Source organism: Pteropus vampyrus, unplaced genomic scaffold (assembly GCF_000151845.1).
Source record: "Pteropus vampyrus isolate Shadow unplaced genomic scaffold, Pvam_2.0 Scaffold85, whole genome shotgun sequence".
Taxonomy (NCBI): domain Eukaryota; kingdom Metazoa; phylum Chordata; class Mammalia; order Chiroptera; family Pteropodidae; genus Pteropus; species Pteropus vampyrus.
Window position 1 is genome coordinate 701,336 of NW_011888866.1, and position 16,712 is coordinate 718,047.

The 16,712-nt window shown below is 52.2% G+C and overlaps 2 protein-coding genes across 3 annotated transcripts in view; one reads left to right on the forward strand and one right to left on the reverse strand.

Annotated features, from left to right (window-relative positions):
- Positions 1-2,932, reverse strand: part of PLEKHO2 (pleckstrin homology domain containing O2) — a 22,926-nt gene extending 19,994 nt beyond the window's left edge. Inside the window, exon 1 of the mRNA XM_011363334.2 lies at positions 2,775-2,932. Within this exon, the coding sequence (XP_011361636.1) occupies positions 2,775-2,783 (9 nt within the window). The 5' untranslated portion in view covers positions 2,784-2,932. The remainder of the gene's footprint in view (positions 1-2,774) is intronic.
- A 5,617-nt stretch (positions 2,933-8,549) lies between these two features.
- PIF1 (PIF1 5'-to-3' DNA helicase) lies at positions 8,550-16,449 on the forward strand. 2 transcript variants are annotated; one of them, XM_011363335.2, is made up of 13 exons: positions 8,550-8,634; positions 9,347-9,923; positions 10,805-10,937; positions 11,026-11,151; positions 11,273-11,426; positions 11,517-11,631; positions 11,714-11,820; positions 13,010-13,149; positions 13,515-13,621; positions 14,379-14,466; positions 14,615-14,760; positions 15,361-15,552; positions 15,764-16,449. In XM_011363335.2, exons 2-13 carry the CDS (start codon positions 9,366-9,368, stop codon positions 15,821-15,823), a joined length of 1,926 nt encoding a protein of 641 aa, XP_011361637.1. In that variant the 5' UTR covers positions 8,550-8,634; positions 9,347-9,365; the 3' UTR covers positions 15,824-16,449. The 2 variants fall into 2 exon arrangements, with proteins under 2 accessions (XP_011361637.1, XP_011361639.1); XM_011363337.2 differs by lacking the exon at positions 8,550-8,634 and adding an exon at positions 8,641-9,155.
- Positions 16,450-16,712: the final 263 nt, after the last annotated feature.

Consider the following 16,712-nt stretch of genomic DNA (forward strand, 5'->3'; position numbering starts at 1 on the left):
GGCTTTGCCCCAGTATATTTTAATAAGTGGCCCCTCCCCCTTGGCAGGACTCACAGGGGAGGTTTTGTCCAGCTCAGCCCAGTTTCTCAGCATCCTCTCCTCTTGTTGACCAGCTGACCACTGTTTTTCCTGTTTCACCCCCTCCTCTCCCATCCATCCTCACTCAGGCCCTCCCCTGCCCACTGTAGGACAATCCTGAGGCACCCTTTGGCACCAGGTCACCTTCACCCTGCGCCCAGAAGGGAACAGGTGGAAAGCCACAACATAGGCCATAACAGAAGACAGAGGCCAGCAAAAGAAAACTTGTTGGCACCTCACATCACAGGGAGTTTATGACAACCTTTGCACTTTGACTAAACCTAGTGATGCTCTGACCAAACTCTGCTAAGAACCCACCATGTCAGAGACATGAGATGGGGCAATCAGAGACTGGAAGCACTGGCAGAACTTCCAGTCTGATAGGGACAACAAAGATCCTGAATAAGGGAAGTCCCAGGTTTGGGAGTTAGGTGGGCATCCCCTGCTTGAGAAGACCCCAGCCGGTTGGGAGATACATAGCACCAACCCAGAGATTAGCTCAAGGTCACAAAACCAGTCCTCGGACAGGACACTCACTGCCCTGCCTCTCTCTAGATATGAAAGAGTAACTGAGCAGCCTGGAACCACTGGAGGCCAAGCCAGGAAAAAGCATGACTGAGAGAACAGGGCAAAGATGGGAAAGCCTGGGTCCAGGGTGTGCAACCTTACTCCAGCGGCAATACCTCACATTAATACTTGCAGTTTTCAAAGCTTCTGCACATATATCATCGCATTTCTGGATCACCCACCTTCCTCATTTTATAGGTAGGGAAGTGAGGCCTTGAGAACATAAGTGGACAGATGCCCAGTGCCCAGACCTGCACTTCTTCACTTAACCTCAGCCTGACAGGAACTACCAATCCATTGCACAGAGGGGGCTTGGCATCAGGGTGGCCGGAGCATGGGAAGGAAGTTCAAAGCTGGGGGAAGATCTGAAAGCAGCCATGTGGGAATGAAGTGATGAGGCCAGCCTAGGGTCATGGGGGAAAGCAGGTGACTATGATCTAAGAGGGGTTTTAGAGAAACAAAGATGGACACTGAGGCCTAAAGAAACAAGGGGATGTGACTGGGAGAAGAAATGGGAGGAAAAGAGATAGGGATGCCAAAGGTGAGGTAGGGGATAGGGAGCTCCCGGCTGTGTGGGGAAGAGGTGGACAAGACCTTAGATGGCTCAATTATGTGGGGAGCTTTCAGCACCTGAGAATCATAACTGGCAATATTAGAAACTCAGGACCAGAGAGAGTGCAGGGCTGGGCTGGGCTGGACAGGAGACAAACCATGGGCCCAGGAAACCCCAGGAGAACTTCTCTTAATTGGGGGCCAGAGCAGATCAGGAGATGGAGTAACCTTGTCCCACATCCTCTGGGAGAAGGGGAGGGGCAACAGCCAGACAGCCGAGCCCTTACAACAGAGGCCTGGGGCAAGGAAGGGCAGCCCCACCTCTGTCAGCAAGAAAACACAGCAAATCATAGTGGCCTGACTTTGCCCCCTACTTCCACCCACTCCGAAAGAAGGGGCCACAATCATACTGTCAGGATCCAGAGAGGAGGCCCTCAGGCCCTATATTTTATAGAAGAGGAAACACAGGCTGAGAGGGGAAGTGACTTATCTACCATCCCACAGAAACACAGGGCCTGGCCTGGACAGAACCCTAACAGCTCAGCTGTCCCTGGGCAGTGGCCCCAGGAAGTAGGGAGATGAGTACTGATGGGGACACAAGCAGCCTGGTCCACCCAGGACTCCCCAGTTGGCCAGGGTTACCCCAAAAGTGAAGGCTTCATCTTTTCTTTCCAGTCATCCAGGCACAGACATATCCTCTTCCCTTTGGCTTGGAGAGATAGAAGCTGAGAACCCCTCAGAGGACAAGAAGCAAAGTCTTTTAGACTCAGCAGATCCCTCCTCTAATTTATCCATTCCACAGGCATACATTAAGTATTTGCTGTGTGCTTGGATCATGGGAGAACTGAGTTTGCAAGTAAAGGGGTCACAGAGTGCCTGACCCCAACCCAGACCAAGAGGGTCCTGAGGGAGAAGAGGGAGGCTCAAGGGGCGCTGTTGGTCCAGGTGCCCAGCTCCTCCAGGGAGTCAGCCCTGCCAGGGGTATAGGGAAGGCAGGGGCCAGGATCAGCCCCTACATGGGCCCAGCTATGGGGCAGGTGAGAGGGTAGGAGGAAGGGGACTCACAGGGACTTATACAGGGGAGAAAAGAGGCCAGTCCTCCTGCCACCAGATAGGGTCACTGCCTCAAGATTCCTTGAGACAAGGATTCCAGGACTCACAGACACCCCCCGCCCCCCAAACACACATCCAACACAACACGCATACAATCTGCCCCTCAGGATGTGATCTGGTTGGCACGGGGAGTCAACGGTAACCGGAGTTCTAGACCAGCACACCAAGCCACTTTCGGCCAGAGCCTCAGTCTCCCTGTCAATCCAATGGGAACAATAACATGCCCACAGTTGGAGAAAGAAGCTAAAGAGATAATGAAGCTGGACGGGTCTTTGAAGTGCCGGACGCGATCCCTACCCCGCCCAGCCTAGGCTCTGTCTGGGGGTTGGGGTCGGGGTGATGTGCTCGTGTCTAGAGACCCGCAAGAGAGGGTCCGGCTGGAACAAGGGCCTGAGTCAGGAACCCTAACCGCCGTGAGCCGCTCGAAGACCCCAGCTCAGGCCCCGCGCCTGGCCATCCCTCACCTCCTCCATGGCGAGTCCGCTGAGCTCCGACCGATCCGCCGCTCCGCCGCTCACTCCCGGGGCCGCGCGAGCCCCGCCAGCTCCATCCAAGCCCGGAGGGGCGGCCGCTCCCTGCGTTCTGTCCCGCGAGCCGCCGGGGGCCCAAGAAACTTCAGGGGGGCGGGGCCGGGGGCGGGGAGAGGCTTCCGGGGGCCGGGGGCGGAGCCTGGGGAGGGGAATAGCAGGGCCTGGAGGCCCCGGTTGGGGCGGGAAACGGGAGGGCGGATCAAGGGCTGAGGGAGGAGCCTGGGCGGGGCCGGTTGGGGGCCTGGAGTCTGGACCCGGGAGCGGGAGGAAGAAGGAGGGACAGGGCGGGGTGAAGCTTCCCCTACCAACGGAGGGAGAGGGACTGGAAGGGGATAAAGGATGAGAGGACCAGGCGAGGGCAGGGGGAGGGGTTTCCGGCCAGAGGCGGAGGCGAGGGATGCGGGCGGGGTCCGAGGGCGGGGCCGGGTGGGGCGGGACCCTGCCAGCGCCCGAAGCGCTGGCGGTTTGTGCCTTTGAGGTCTCCTGACTGGACTGTGCTGGGGTTGCCCGACTGGGCGGCCTAGAGATGAGGCCACCAAAAGGCTCCTATTCTTTCCTGCCAGGCGCCAGGGCAGTGGCGATGACCTGGTCCTCTTCTCTCAGGAACCTCCTGGCAGGGCCGGGCCTGGAGCTTGAGTCTTGACCGGAGAGTAACGGGAAGACCTGAGGCTGGGGGACTGGGCTACAGAGTGCCTTTGGTGGAGGTTTCTGCCCTTGGCTCTCAGGGGTCCCCAAATGCAGAGTTCTCCAGCTTTCGTTGGGCATTGCTCTGAACTGTCCTCCTCACTAGTTCCAATGTCTCTCACCTCCATCCAGTGGTAATTTTACAGCCTTGACAAACCTTTCTGGGGAGTTCAATGTAAAGACCAGCAGAGAATGATGTTAGTTATACCTTGAGCCCTCATTTTACACTTAGAGAAACAGACCCAGAGAGTGAAAGTGACTGACTACATCCCAGCCTCCAGCACTACCATCCCCATTCTCTTCTCCCTTAGCTCTAAGGTGAACCCTGCCCCCAAGTCTTAGCAGGAAGAATTAAGTGCCTTTGGGACCAATGGTGGCCTCCTTTGCCTTAGCTGCCATAGCAGCTACACCAGTTGACTGAGTTTCACTGTTTCTGCTAGTCCACAGGCTTCCAGCCATTTCCAACCCTATATGGAAAAATGGCACCACATGATTTTATTGTCTCAATTTGCAGAGCCCTGCAGCTAACCCCATGGCTGAGGACTCAGAAGATCCTACATCTAGAAACTCAGATTCCACCTGCAAAGAGACCAGGGCCCCTGGGGAGTTCATGTCGCACAGAAGCAACATGGTGGAGGTAACCCAGGGAAGAGATGACAGGCTGCTAGCTCTAGGATGTGGGGTACGGATGGAGGGATATGAATAGATTCAAAATACATTTTAGAGGCAGAACAGGTTTGTTTGTTTGTTTGTTTTTGTTTTTGTTTTCAGATGGTGGATTGGATGTTGTAGGTAAAGAAAGAATCAAGGATATGACATGGGTTTTTAACTTGAGCCCAAATTGGTGGTGCTGTTTACAAAGATGATGAAGATAGGCGAAAAACAGTTTTATTTGGTATTGGGGATTAGAAACTCTGTTCTGGAGAAAGTGAGTTTGACATATCTGTTAGGCATCTGTGTGGATATGAGGAGGACGAATGGAGATAAAATCTAGAGTTCAGGAGAGAAGGGCAAGCTGGAGATACAATATTTGGATTCAGCATGTAGCTGATAATTAAACTATGGTATTGAAAAGGGCAGGGGCAAAAAAAAAAATATATCCTTCCACATTGAGAGGTCTGGTCGAAGAAAAGGGGTTAGCAAAGGAGACCTATAAGGAGCAGCCAATGTGTAGGAAGAAATAAGGAGAATGTGTTGTGGAAGTTAAGATTTCAAAGAGGGTAGATCAACAAGAGTCCGCTGACCAGTGATGAAGTCGTGCCCTGGAAGCAGGAAGACTGAAAAACCCTTCCAGCGCCCCTTCCCCACCCCCCGCGCCCCCCACAAGACTGTCCTGTAAGCTTAGGGGCTGTAAAGGCAGGAGGGCAAAACTTAGAGAGAAAGGACTATAAAATGGAGGTGAGGGGCCCTTTTAAGTATCAAGAGATAACGCTGAAAATGCATTTTGTAAACCGCCCAGTCCTGCGCTAATATCATTGTTGTTTTTATTAATGAGCAGGAGACTGGACTGAGACCACCCGTGAGAAAGAGCTGACAAGACATGAGAGTTCTCAAAGAGGAAATTTTGTAATGAAGAAAATCCCGCTCCTTCTGAGAGCTTGAGTCAAAACCAAGCTTCGGGTTGGGCGAGAAGAGCCAGCAGTATTGCGCTTCGCTGGGAACTGATCTCACGGAAGCAGAAGCGAGCAGAGTTACAGAGCGGTGCTAACCAAGGCTGCCCCAAGCGAAGGATGAGGAAGTGCGGCCTCAGATGTAAATAGTCTCTCTGGCTCCGCCTCCTTCCTCCATCGGCCAATCAGCATCCAAATGACAGGAGAGCTGCGCTGGGGAGAGGAGGAGAGCGGAGCCTGAGGACCGTTAATCCACCCGGAGGCGGTGTCCAGTTATTCAGTCTATTCCTTTCCCTACAAGGACTCACTGTTGCTGCTCTTACAAAAATCAGGGTGGGCATATAATCACTTTGGAAAAAGCTCTGGCAATTTCATATGAAACTAAATACACATCTATTCTATGACCCACTAATCTCTTTTGAACAGGCATTTGTTCAAAATAAAGCATAAATCCACAGAAAGCCCAGATAGTCATCAGCTTGAAAATGGATAAACTGGTATCCCCATACAACGGAATACTATTCAGAAATAAAAAAGAACCACCAACTGATACACATAGCAACGTGGAGGAATCTCGAAACCATTATGCTGAGTGAAAGAAGCCTGTACACACAAGAATACATATCGTATGATTCCATTTATAGGAAGTTCTAGAACAAGCTAAAATCTATGATGAAAACAAAATCGGAACAGGAGGTGCCTAAGGACTGAGGGCAGGGATTGACTGCGAAGGGGCATGAGGAAACTTTGTAGATGATGGTAATGTTCTTAGAACTTTGTACAATGAAGGAAATGCCCTGTCTGTGCTGTCCACATGTGGCTATGAGCACTTGAAGTGTGGCCAGTACAAATGAAAAACTTAATTTCATTTAATTTTCATGACTTTAAATTTAAAAGTAGCTACATGTGGCTGGTTACTACCCTATTGGATAGCACAGTTCTATATCCTGATAAGGGCTTGAGCCTCACAGGTATATACATCTGTCAAAACTCCTGTCACAATAAGCCCAAGATTTGTGCATTTTACTGTATGTAGAGTTTACATGCAAAAAGTAAGCATAAACTCCAGTTAATGCAATGTATGTTGAAGTGGTTAGATGTGAAACATGCTGTTGTCTGCTACTTTGAAATGCATAACAAAAAATGGATTAATGAATAAAAGGATGGCTAAATTGTGAGATACGAAGTATGACAAAATATTAATTATAGAATCTTGGTGGCAGGTATGTGGATGTTCATTATAAAAGTCTTTCAACCTTTCTGTATATGTTGGAATATTTTCAGAATAAAATGTTGGTACCAGGGCTGAAAGGAGAGAGGAATGGGAAGTTATTGCCTAATGGGTACACAGTTTCTATTTGGTATGATGAAAATTTTCTGAAAATAGATAGTGGTGATGGATTTACAACACTTAAATGTAGTTAATGGCAATTAATTGTACACTTAAAATAGTCAAAATGGTAAATTTTATATTGTCTATTTTACAATTAAAAAAATTAAAAGCCAAAAGAAAAATAAATGTTGGGGGAAAATCCATGTAAAAATCCCTATGTCTTCTCTAGAGGTAGTCTGGGGTACTGCACAGAGAGAAAGGGGAAAGGAGCAAGCTGTGTGAGTGTATGCTAGGCCTGCTAGAAGTAAAAGATAGTGAGAAGAGAACACAGGATTTGGAAACAGACAGACCTGGGGCTATAATCCCAGCTCTTTCACTTTCTAGTTGTATAACTGTGTTTGTTTCTTATTGCTATTGCTGCTGTAACAAATTACCAGACATTTAGGAGCTTAAAACAACACAGATTAATTATGTTGCCATTCTGGAGATCTGAAATGTGTCTTACTGGGCTAACACCAAAAACTGTGTTCCTTCTTGATATTCTAGGGAGGAATCCACTTCCTTACCTTTTTCAGCTTCTAGAAACCTCCTGTATTCTTTGGCTTGGCTCACGGTCTTTCCCTCCATCTTCAACACCAGCAGTAACGTCTTCAAATCGCTGTCTCTCTCTTACACTTACACACACACACACACACTCACACACACACACACACACACACGCCCTCTGCTTCCTTCATCACATCTCCTTCTCTGACTCTTCTGCTTCCCTCTTTCCCTTATAAGAACCCTTCTGATTCCCTTGGGCCCACCCAGACAATCCAGGATAATCTCCCCATCTGAAGATCCTTTATTTATTACATCTGCAGAGTCTCTGTTGCCATGTAAGGTAACATATTCACAAGTTATGGGGAATCGGAAGTGGACATCTTAGGGGGGCATTTTTCTGTCTACCACAGTGACTTTGAAAATTTATGCTACTGGTACTTATATGTCAAGACTACACTGAAGAGGAAATATGTATTTCTCGTGATTTTTTTCCTAACAGTTTTATTGAGATATAATCCACATACTACTCATTTAAAGTGAACAATTCACAATGATTTTTAGTATAGTCACAGAGTTGTGCAATCATCACATTTTCATCTTCCATTTTTACATATGAGGAAACAAAGGCTTGATACAGTAAGGAAACTTGCTTAGGGCGACACCTAACGACAGTGCTGGGGCATTGCAGTCAGTGGCTGTCAGCACCTGAGATTCCCTTTGTAAAGACCAATCACCTGAGAGCAGTGTGGTGTAGTAGTGAAACACGGAGGTGCTTAGGCCAGGTTAGACTTAAGTTCAAGGCTTTGTTTTTGCTATGTACAAGCGATGTGACCTTTGGTGAAACCTCTTGGGGCCGTGATTTCCTCATTTGCAAAATGAAAACAAACAAATAGAGAGGCTGGAGTCACCTGTAAGATCTCTCCCACCTATGTAATTCCAAGCTTCACAAGGGGGAAAAAAAGATAATTAAAAATAAATTCCCCAAACACTGATGGCAACAAGAGGGTAAGTATTCCCCGAAGACAGAGGATCACACACTTCCTTTGTACTCTGAGCATCTGACACGGGCCTCAGGTGGGTGAGAAAGACAATACGTAAAACGACCCTTATAAAGGCAGAGAAGAGTGGGAAGAGTTGAGGGGCAGGGGCAGCGGCTGCGCAGATTTTAGGGTGGTCTGCCCAGGAGTGGGCGACCATCCCGTGAGGGGGCCCCGTTCATCTACTAAGTGAAGGATAGATGGAAAGTGGAATGTGTTGGAGGGACGGTTATGAAAGTAAATCTTCAGACCCCGATTGGGTGACACCACACCACGTGCCACACAGCTGTAAACCGCACCCCTACCCCGGTTTCTTCCGCCACATCCACTAGTCCACGCAACTTGGTACGCTCGGCCCCTACAATAAGCCTCCTTCCTCCGGTGTGCGATTGGTACAGCCCAAGCTCGAGGAGTTGGAACCCAACCAATGACACACCCTTTGCCACGCCCCTGTCTCTGATTGGCTGAAGAATTTAAAGATCCGGCCGGTGATAGGGTGATTCTCTACTGCCAGTATTTGAAAGTTTCTAGTGCCGGAGCTTCGCCGGCAGGCAAGCTCTGTTCGGCTTGTTAGTCCGGTGCATGTGAGTGTCTACCCGATCTCAGAGATGGGGGGGCAAAGAGACTGCTTCTTCAAGGGGTCCATGCTGGAAGGGTGCAAACGAGAGGGTCAGACGGAGGGAGCAAGGATTCCCGGGTCCCACTGCGATTTCTCCAACCAAATATTCTACCCTTTCCCCACGTTGGAGATGGGATGCAACAGGGCTTCGGAATCACACTATCCCAGACCAGCTGTGTGACCTCTCCCAACCTGTTTCCACTTCTGTACACGCTGAAACAGTGAGAGCTGCCCGTCCGCGTATAAACCAGTGAAAGTACCTGGAGATAGGAGGAGCATATTACATGTCAGCCCCCTTGATCATCTCCCCACGTGAGAGTCCCCAGTTTCCCAGGGAGAAGACTCAGTGCCTGCCTTGGGTCTTTTCGAAGCTGCCTTCTTTTCTGTTCAAGGTCTCCCTTTTTCTGCAGCTCTCGCTGGACAGCCAAGGCTCCCCAAACCGGGGTGCATTTGACGCTGCCCATCCACCACTCTGGAAATTATTGTGTAGGAGAGTAATTTCTAATTGAATTTTCGGTTGGTCCCAGTGTCCTTTTACTATCTCTGTGGCCTTTTTGTATTGCTAGTGACAGCCTCTGTGACCCTACGTGGCCTTGACCTCTCTCCTCGTCAAGGCCTCTATTCCACCTGTTATGTCCCTGGGTACTCGTGACCCTTATGTTCTGGTCCTTTTGCAGACTTGCAGAAGCGGTGACGATGCTGTCGGGAACTCCGGCAGAGGCAGTGGAGTGCGAGGACGCGGAGTTGCGGTGCCGCGTGGCTGTGGAGGAGCTGAGCCCCGGCGGGCAGCCGCGAAGGCGCCAGGCTCTACGCACCGCAGAGCTGAGCCTGGGTCGTAACGAGCGCCGCGAGTTGATGCTGCGGCTGCAGGCGCCTGGGCCAGCTGGGCGGCCGCGCTGCTATCCCCTGCGCGCTGCGCGTCTCTTCACGCGCTTCGCCGCCACTGGGCGGAGCACACTGCGGCTCCCCGCAGAGGGCGCTCCTCGGACAGGCGCTGTGCAGCTGCTGCTCTCCGACGCACCTCCGGATCGCCTGCGCCGCTTCCTGCGCATGCTGCGCGTCAAGCTGGTTGCGGCCCCGGGTCCCCCGCCGACCTCTGCCCGCACGCAGCTGCTAGGACCGAGGCCCCGCGACTTCGTCACCATCAGTCCAGTGCAGGCGGAGGAGCTGCGGCGCGCAGCGCCCACCCGAGTCCTAGACACCACGCTGGTGAAGCAGTCCATGGAGCCCCGTGCGGGGGCTGAGCCCAGCACTGTGAGGACAGGAAAGGGGGGGACGCCTTGGGGACTGGGTCATGCTACTGAGATGAAAAAGACATTGGAGACTCAAGTTGGGGGAAGGTGGTGGTGTATTTGAGGGAGCTGCTGGTTATCCCAGAGGAGATGCCCATCGGACGTCTGAGTATGACAGAAATGTGGGAGTTGTGTGCTTGTTCCTCATAATGCAATCCCTGAGACTGGGTAAGAGAGAATAGGAAAAGGGGGCCCAGACCTCATTAAAAGAGAAAGCAGAGGAGGCCTAGAAAGGAGACTTCAGAGGAAAAAGAAGAATGTAGTGGCACTGGAGAAGGGAAGCTTTTGGAGAAAACGAAGTGGTCAGCAGTGTCAGGAACCGATCAGATACGGGTGTGACATAGTCTGGTGGGTTTGACAGTGTTTGTGAACTGGGACATATGTAGATCACAGGTTTGAGACTCAGCAGGTGAGAAGATGGAGATGGGGCAAGAAGGGGCCCTGGCTAGGAAGGGTTTTGCTTGGGTATTTTGAGGTGAGAGACAGGTTTGTGATAGGAAGAGAAGTGAGAAGGAAGGATGGGTAAGAGGACCAAGAGAGTTAGAGAACCCAGAGGAGGGAGCTTAGGGAGAATCCAGACCCAAGCAGTAGGGTCTTCAGGGCACCAGGAGTCAGTGGAGACCCAGCCTTGGTCCCTTCCTCAAGGAGAGACCTGGATCCCTATAGTTACTGGCAAGATCTCCAGGTGAACCAAGGCTGCCCAAAGGCTCCAATGAATGAAGCCAGCAGAGACATAAGGGCTACCAGGCCTACCATTGCATCTGGGCCAAGAAGGCATTGCCCAAGTGGGGAGCGATACTTATGGAGTAAGAGGAGGCCCTGAGATAGCCCTATCCCCCCCAGGAAACCCCAAGGTGGCCCCTGCCTGTGAAGAGGCTGAATTTACCCTCCACCAAACCACAGCTTTCTGAAGAACAGGCTGCAGTGCTAAGGGTCATCCTGAAAGGACAGAGCATTTTCTTCACTGGGAGTGCAGGTAGTAGGGAGCAGAGTTGGAGGTGGGAGGGAGGATGGTAGTGGGGTAGGATGGAGGAAAGGTGGCCCTGACTTTGCCCTCTTCCCAGGGACAGGGAAGTCTTATCTGCTGAAGCGTATCTTGGGCTCACTGCCTCCCACAGGCACTGTGGCCACTGCCAGCACTGGTGTGGCAGCCTGCCACATTGGGGGTACCACCCTCCATGCTTTTGCAGGTAAGTGAGAGCCCCTGGGGCTAGAGCTGGGAGCAAGCCATGCTCCTGGGAGGGAGGGAGGGAAGTTCAGGTTTGAGACAGGGCTGGGGTCTCAGCCCAGGCTGAATAGTGTCACTCTCAGGCATTGGCTCAGGTCAAGCTCCACTGGCCCAGTGTGTGGCCCTGGCCCAGCGGCCAAGCGTGCGGCAGGGCTGGCTAAGCTGCCAGCGGCTGGTCATCGACGAGATCTCCATGGTGGAAGCAGCCCTATTTGACAAGCTGGAGGCTGTGGCCAGGTCAGTATGTGCAGTAAAGTCTGGGTTCTGGTGGTTTTCCACGTGGAACCCATCCATCCCAGCCCTTAAAGCATTCTTGCTCCTCTCTAGAGCTGTTCGGCAGCAGAATAAGCCATTCGGAGGGATCCAGCTCATCATCTGTGGAGACTTCCTGCAGCTGCCGCCTGTAACCAAGGGTTCACAGCCCCCACAGTTCTGCTTTCAGGTACCACTTGCCCTCCTTCTCTGCCCCCCCATCCCCCGAGGGTCTGCTTTGCTCCCTGACACCGTCACCTTACTCCTACCAGGCCAAGAGCTGGAGGAAGTGTGTCCCAGTGACCCTGGAGCTGACCAAGGTGTGGAGGCAGGCAGACCAGACCTTCGTCTCTTTGCTACAGGCCGTCAGGCTGGGCAGGTGGGCCCTGTGAATAGTGAAGGGGCCACAAAATAAGGATCCGTGTGTGGGGCAATGAGGAGCATAGGGACCCAGAGCAGGGGGAGATATGCCTCCTGGGCCCATAGATGGTTGTTCTGGGCACTGGGACCCTGCCTCTCCCAGGGGTGGGATCCCCAACACCCACTGCAGGGCCTGGCACAGAGTAGGAGTCAGGGAAGTATGGGCAGATGGACACATGAAAAAAATTCAGAGATGTCAACACTCCTATTTCACAGATGCAGAAACTAAGGTTCAGAGAGGTAAAGTGACTAGACCAAAGTCACAGCTATTAAGTGACTAAGTTGGGACCTGAACCCAGGTCTGACTCTAAAACCCAAGTTCCTTCCACTTTTAAAGCTCGTGGAGTCACTTGGTTGAGGAGGGAAGGATGCAGACATAATTCCAGCCCAGCAAGGACAAAAGATTGAAATGCTACAACTACTCTAACGTGGGTGTAGACAGGCTGGGAGGGCAGAGGACATGAGCCAGAGATGGGTCTTGAAGTCCAGGTCAGATTGGGATGAGCTAGGAGGAGGGTGGTAGTCATGAGTTGTACCTCCTGCGTGGGGACAGGAGGTAGGTACGGAGATGCACAGCACACACCAGCATGCATAGGGGACAAGAGTAAAGAGAAATGGCAGAGCGAGGAGAGATGAAGCCAAGTTGTTTCCTCTCCTCCCACAGGGGTTGATGCTGCACCCAGGCCTCCCCATGTGGAAGAAGGCCAGAGATGGAGGGAAATAGAAACATAGGCTCCATTTTTCTCCCAAGACAGCAGGCCAGGGGCTAGAAGATTGTCTCCTGGATAGCAATCTAATTATAGGTTACCAGTATTATAGGTGTCAACATCAGCACCTGGTCTAGGTCCTCTGAACCTCTGGCCCGTGCTCACTCAGCATATCCAACTTCCTGAGGGGCCTTAGGGGTGGGACACAGGAAAGGGTGCCCTCTATGATCACCCCCACACACACCATTCTCAATCTCCATGTATGGGGTCCAATTCAAGAAAGAACAAGTTGGCCAGCCTGGGAGCCAGCAAATCTTGCCCTGATGCCCCTTTCCAGTCTCTAGGCCTAACTCATGGCCTGCTGCTTGGGCCATACCACCCACATGCCCCACCTTCCCTGGTGTTCAGGTGGGCTCTGCCCTGACAGCCCAGCTCCCACAGGTGCTCAGATGAGGTAACTCGCCAGCTCCAGGCCACAGCTACCCATGAGGTGGGGCGAGACGGGATTGTGGCCACAAGACTCTGTACCCACCAGGATGACGTGGCTCTTACCAATGAGAGGCGGCTGCAGGAGCTGCCAGGTGAGCAGGGAGCTGGAACTGGGCTAGGCCAGCTGGGAAGGGCCTTCAGGCAGGTGTGGCCTCCCAGGCAGCCTGGGGCCTTGGGATCATTTCGTTATCCAGGCCCCAACCTCTGTGACCATAAAGGCTCTTACATTTGCAGATATAACTATGATTTTGAGAGGTGTGGCCTTGAATGGGTCAAGGTCACTCAGCCAGTAAATGCTGGAAGTGAGACTTGAACTCAGGTATCTGATTATAAAGCCCCAGCTGGGCCTGAGCTGTCCCCACTACCTCCCCGCCATGCCCTGGTCTGATATGTGTTTTGAGAACCTAAGCCATGAGTCAGTGACTTGTAATCTGTTTGGCCAACTCTCTTTTCCCAGGTGAGGTACATAGCTTTGAAGCCATGGACAGTGATCCTGAGCAAGCCCGGATCCTGGATGTCCAGTGTCCTGTTAGCCGTCTCCTTCAGCTAAAGCTAGGAGCCCAGGTAAGTAGGAAGCAGAGCCTGGACCCTGGGATCTTGGGCCTCTCCAATCCTTGCCCCTCTGCCCAGGCTGCTCCATAGCCCAGGCCCAGCTGCGATTACAGCCAACTTCCTTCCTCCTATTCCCACCCACCTTCCTGTCTTCAACTTTCCACTGCCCTCCCATTCCTATGCCTGGAGCTCCAGGCAGTGTGGCTTTGGATGAGTCCCTTGCCCTTACTGAAGTTTGGTTTCCTCATCTCTAAAACGAGGAGTAAAATATCTACCTCACAAAGCTATCTTCTGTAGTTTACCCTATACTTTGAGAGAGTCCCCCTTCCTTCTACCATATTGGGAGTGGCCCAAATGGGAGCCTTTTCTCAGTTCTGAAAGGCACCCAAAGGAAAAATGCAGGTACTGTATGGTTGGAAGAAAGGTGGCAGGACCTGGAAGCTATCGCTCAAGATTGTGGCCCACAGACATACCCCATAACAGACCTGGAAATTCTCAAAGCCCTGTTACCTTATTGCTCTTTATGCCCTCCTGAGGCAAGCTGAGCAAATGTCATTCCCCTTTGACACAAAGAGAAATTGAGACCCGGGAAAATAAAGCAGCTTGCCACAGGGGTCAGAGTCAGCCGGTGGCCCAGTTAAGGATTAGGACTCAGTGCCCCTCCATGATGGCCCCAAACTTCTCAGAACCACTGTAGTGTCTGTGGGACCTGAGACCAGGTGTAGGAATGGGCCAGCTCTCCATGCCTCCTGTTCTCTTTCCCTCGTAGGTGATGCTGGTGAAGAACTTAGCGGTCACCCGGGGCCTGGTGAATGGCGCCCGAGGGGTGGTAGTCGGGTTCGAGACTGAAGGGAGAGGTAAGTGGTGGGGGTGTGGTCCTACTGCTTGAGTTTGCAGCAGGGGCCTGGGGTAAATATAGGAGGAGGAGGCTAGGATGGAGAGGCGAGGTCTGCTCTGCACTTCTAAGCCCTGAAGCTGGACTAAAAGGTTGGGCTTCTTCCTCAGGGCTTCCCCAGGTGCGGTTCCTTTGTGGAGTCACTGAGGTCATCCGTGCTGACCGCTGGACGGTGCAGGCCACTGGAGGCCAATTCCTTAGCCGGCAGCAGCTGCCCCTCCAGCTGGCCTGGGCAATATCCATCCACAAGAGCCAGGTGAGCAGCCAGTGTGGGAGATGGGGACAGGGCAGAGCAGAGGGAGAATGGGACAGGCCTGAAGGGGACTCTTAAAGGTTTTATGCAAGTTTAGCTAGACCTGGATGGAAAGTTCCAATTGTAAAATAAACCTTGCTTTAGTGCATTTCCCACTCTGCCTCCTTCTCTTCCTTTCCCAGACATTTGTCATTTCCCCTTTGTCATTTCCTGCCCCGCTATCTTCTGAGATACTACCAGATATGTTAAACTTAATCCTTACAACTGTATAATAATCATTCCAGGGCTCAGAGAGGTTGAGTAACTTGTGTAAGGGCATACAAATAGTGAGAGGCAGAGCTAGGATTCATTTTCATGCCTGTCTAACCCAGGCCTGAGCTCTTTCCTTTTGCCTCTATCCCCCTACTCTTATCCTGGATCACCTCCTGGACCCCCTCCTATTCAGATACCCACACAGGGCCAACCCATTCCTCTGCCTTGAGAATCCCTGGACTGGGCAAGGAGATCCAGGGGCTGTAGCTGAGCTGGCGAGGTGGGGCCAGGCTCTTGGGTACAAGGGAATTTAGGCAGAGCTGGCTCTATCTCTGTCCTTCCATCCCCCAGGGAATGTCCCTGGACTGTGTGGAGATGTCTCTGGGACGTGTATTTGCCAGCGGCCAGGCCTACGTGGCCCTTTCCCGGGCACGCAGCCTGCAGGGCCTGCGTGTCCTAGACTTTGACCCCATGGTGGTTCGCTGTGACTCCCGTGTGCTGCGCTTCTATGCCAGCCTGCGGCAAGGCAGGGGCCTCGGTCCGGTAAGAGAGAGTCACCCAATGGTGGGCCATGTGGCTGTGGGCAGTCTGAGAGCTAGGATGGAGGAAAGGCCAAGGGACCCTGGGCGGGGGTGGCAGAGCCTTCCCTGGCTCCACTGGGGACAGGGGCAAAAGGAAGAAGATGTTGGTCCCCAGGCTGTGGTTCTGGGGTACAGCAGAAGCCCATTACTTGGGTTCTCTGGCTTTGATCTAGGAGTCTCCAAATGATGATGAGACAGCCTCAGACCAGGAGAATGTGGACCCAAACCTTTGAGCCGCCATGAGAAGACAAAGGATGGTTTCCCCCTCCTCCCTAGTAGGCCAGGACCCCGGGGAATAACAGGGGGAGGGTGGTCAGTGCCTCTTTCTCCCTTCATTAGGGGCTCTCAGCCTCCTGGCAGGCGTTAAGGGAGAGTGCTTCCCACCCATTTGCCAGCTGTCCCTCAGTTTCTCCCCTTGTTCTGGGTGAGCTGCTTCCCAGGTCAGTAGTAACCCTTCCTGAGCCAGTGGGAATGGGCCTGTGCTGGGTATCTGGTGTTAGAGGACAGAGCTCTGCAAGGGCTGACCACAGGGCCACATGGTCATGAACACCACCCCATTTGGGCTGTGGAGGGAGGAGGCAGGTGCTCCAGGAGCAGGAATAGGCCATAGGGGTCCTGGGGGACTCAGGCCCAGTTCCAGCCCTAAACAGAGAAGGGAACCTGGAGAACCTTCACAGCTAGGCCCAGTCTAGCATAGCCAGGAAAACACCTTCTTGAGCCTGACATAAGAGCACACACTGCAAACTGTGTGCACGTATCTTAAACTGTTTTTTGGGGGGGAAGAAATAGTGTGGGGGGATTGAAATGGATGTTCTTAGATTGTATTTATTTAGGACAAATAAACTTGTGAATTGTGTAAGGCCTGGGAGTTGAGTCTTCTGCTGCCTTTAAGAGGGCACCCCTGCCTGGGGCACTGGCTACTCTTGTCCCAGGGAGGCTAATCCTGTGCCCCCTGCCCCAGCCTGCATGTGCAGAGGTGTTTACTGAGCTCGCAGCACCCTTGTGAGAGGTTTTGTTAGTATCACTGGTTATTTGGAAAGCTGAGTTACCTGAAGTTGATGACTCACAACGAAATGACAAAGCGAATCACCGTCACCCAATAGTCAGACAAGGACACACTAG

What these genes read in the sequence shown, in the direction of transcription:
- PIF1 (XM_011363335.2), top strand. Translation starts at nt 9,366, where the DNA reads ATGCTGTCGGGAACTCCGGCAGAGGCAGTGGAGTGCGAGGACGCGGAG. An exon ending in GCGGCTGCAGGAGCTGCCAG is followed by an intron (nt 13,150 to 13,514) that starts GTGAGCAGGGAG and finishes CTCTTTTCCCAG; the next exon opens with GTGAGGTACATAGCTTTGAA. An exon ending in AAGGCAGGGGCCTCGGTCCG is followed by an intron (nt 15,553 to 15,763) that starts GTAAGAGAGAGT and finishes GCTTTGATCTAG; the next exon opens with GAGTCTCCAAATGATGATGA.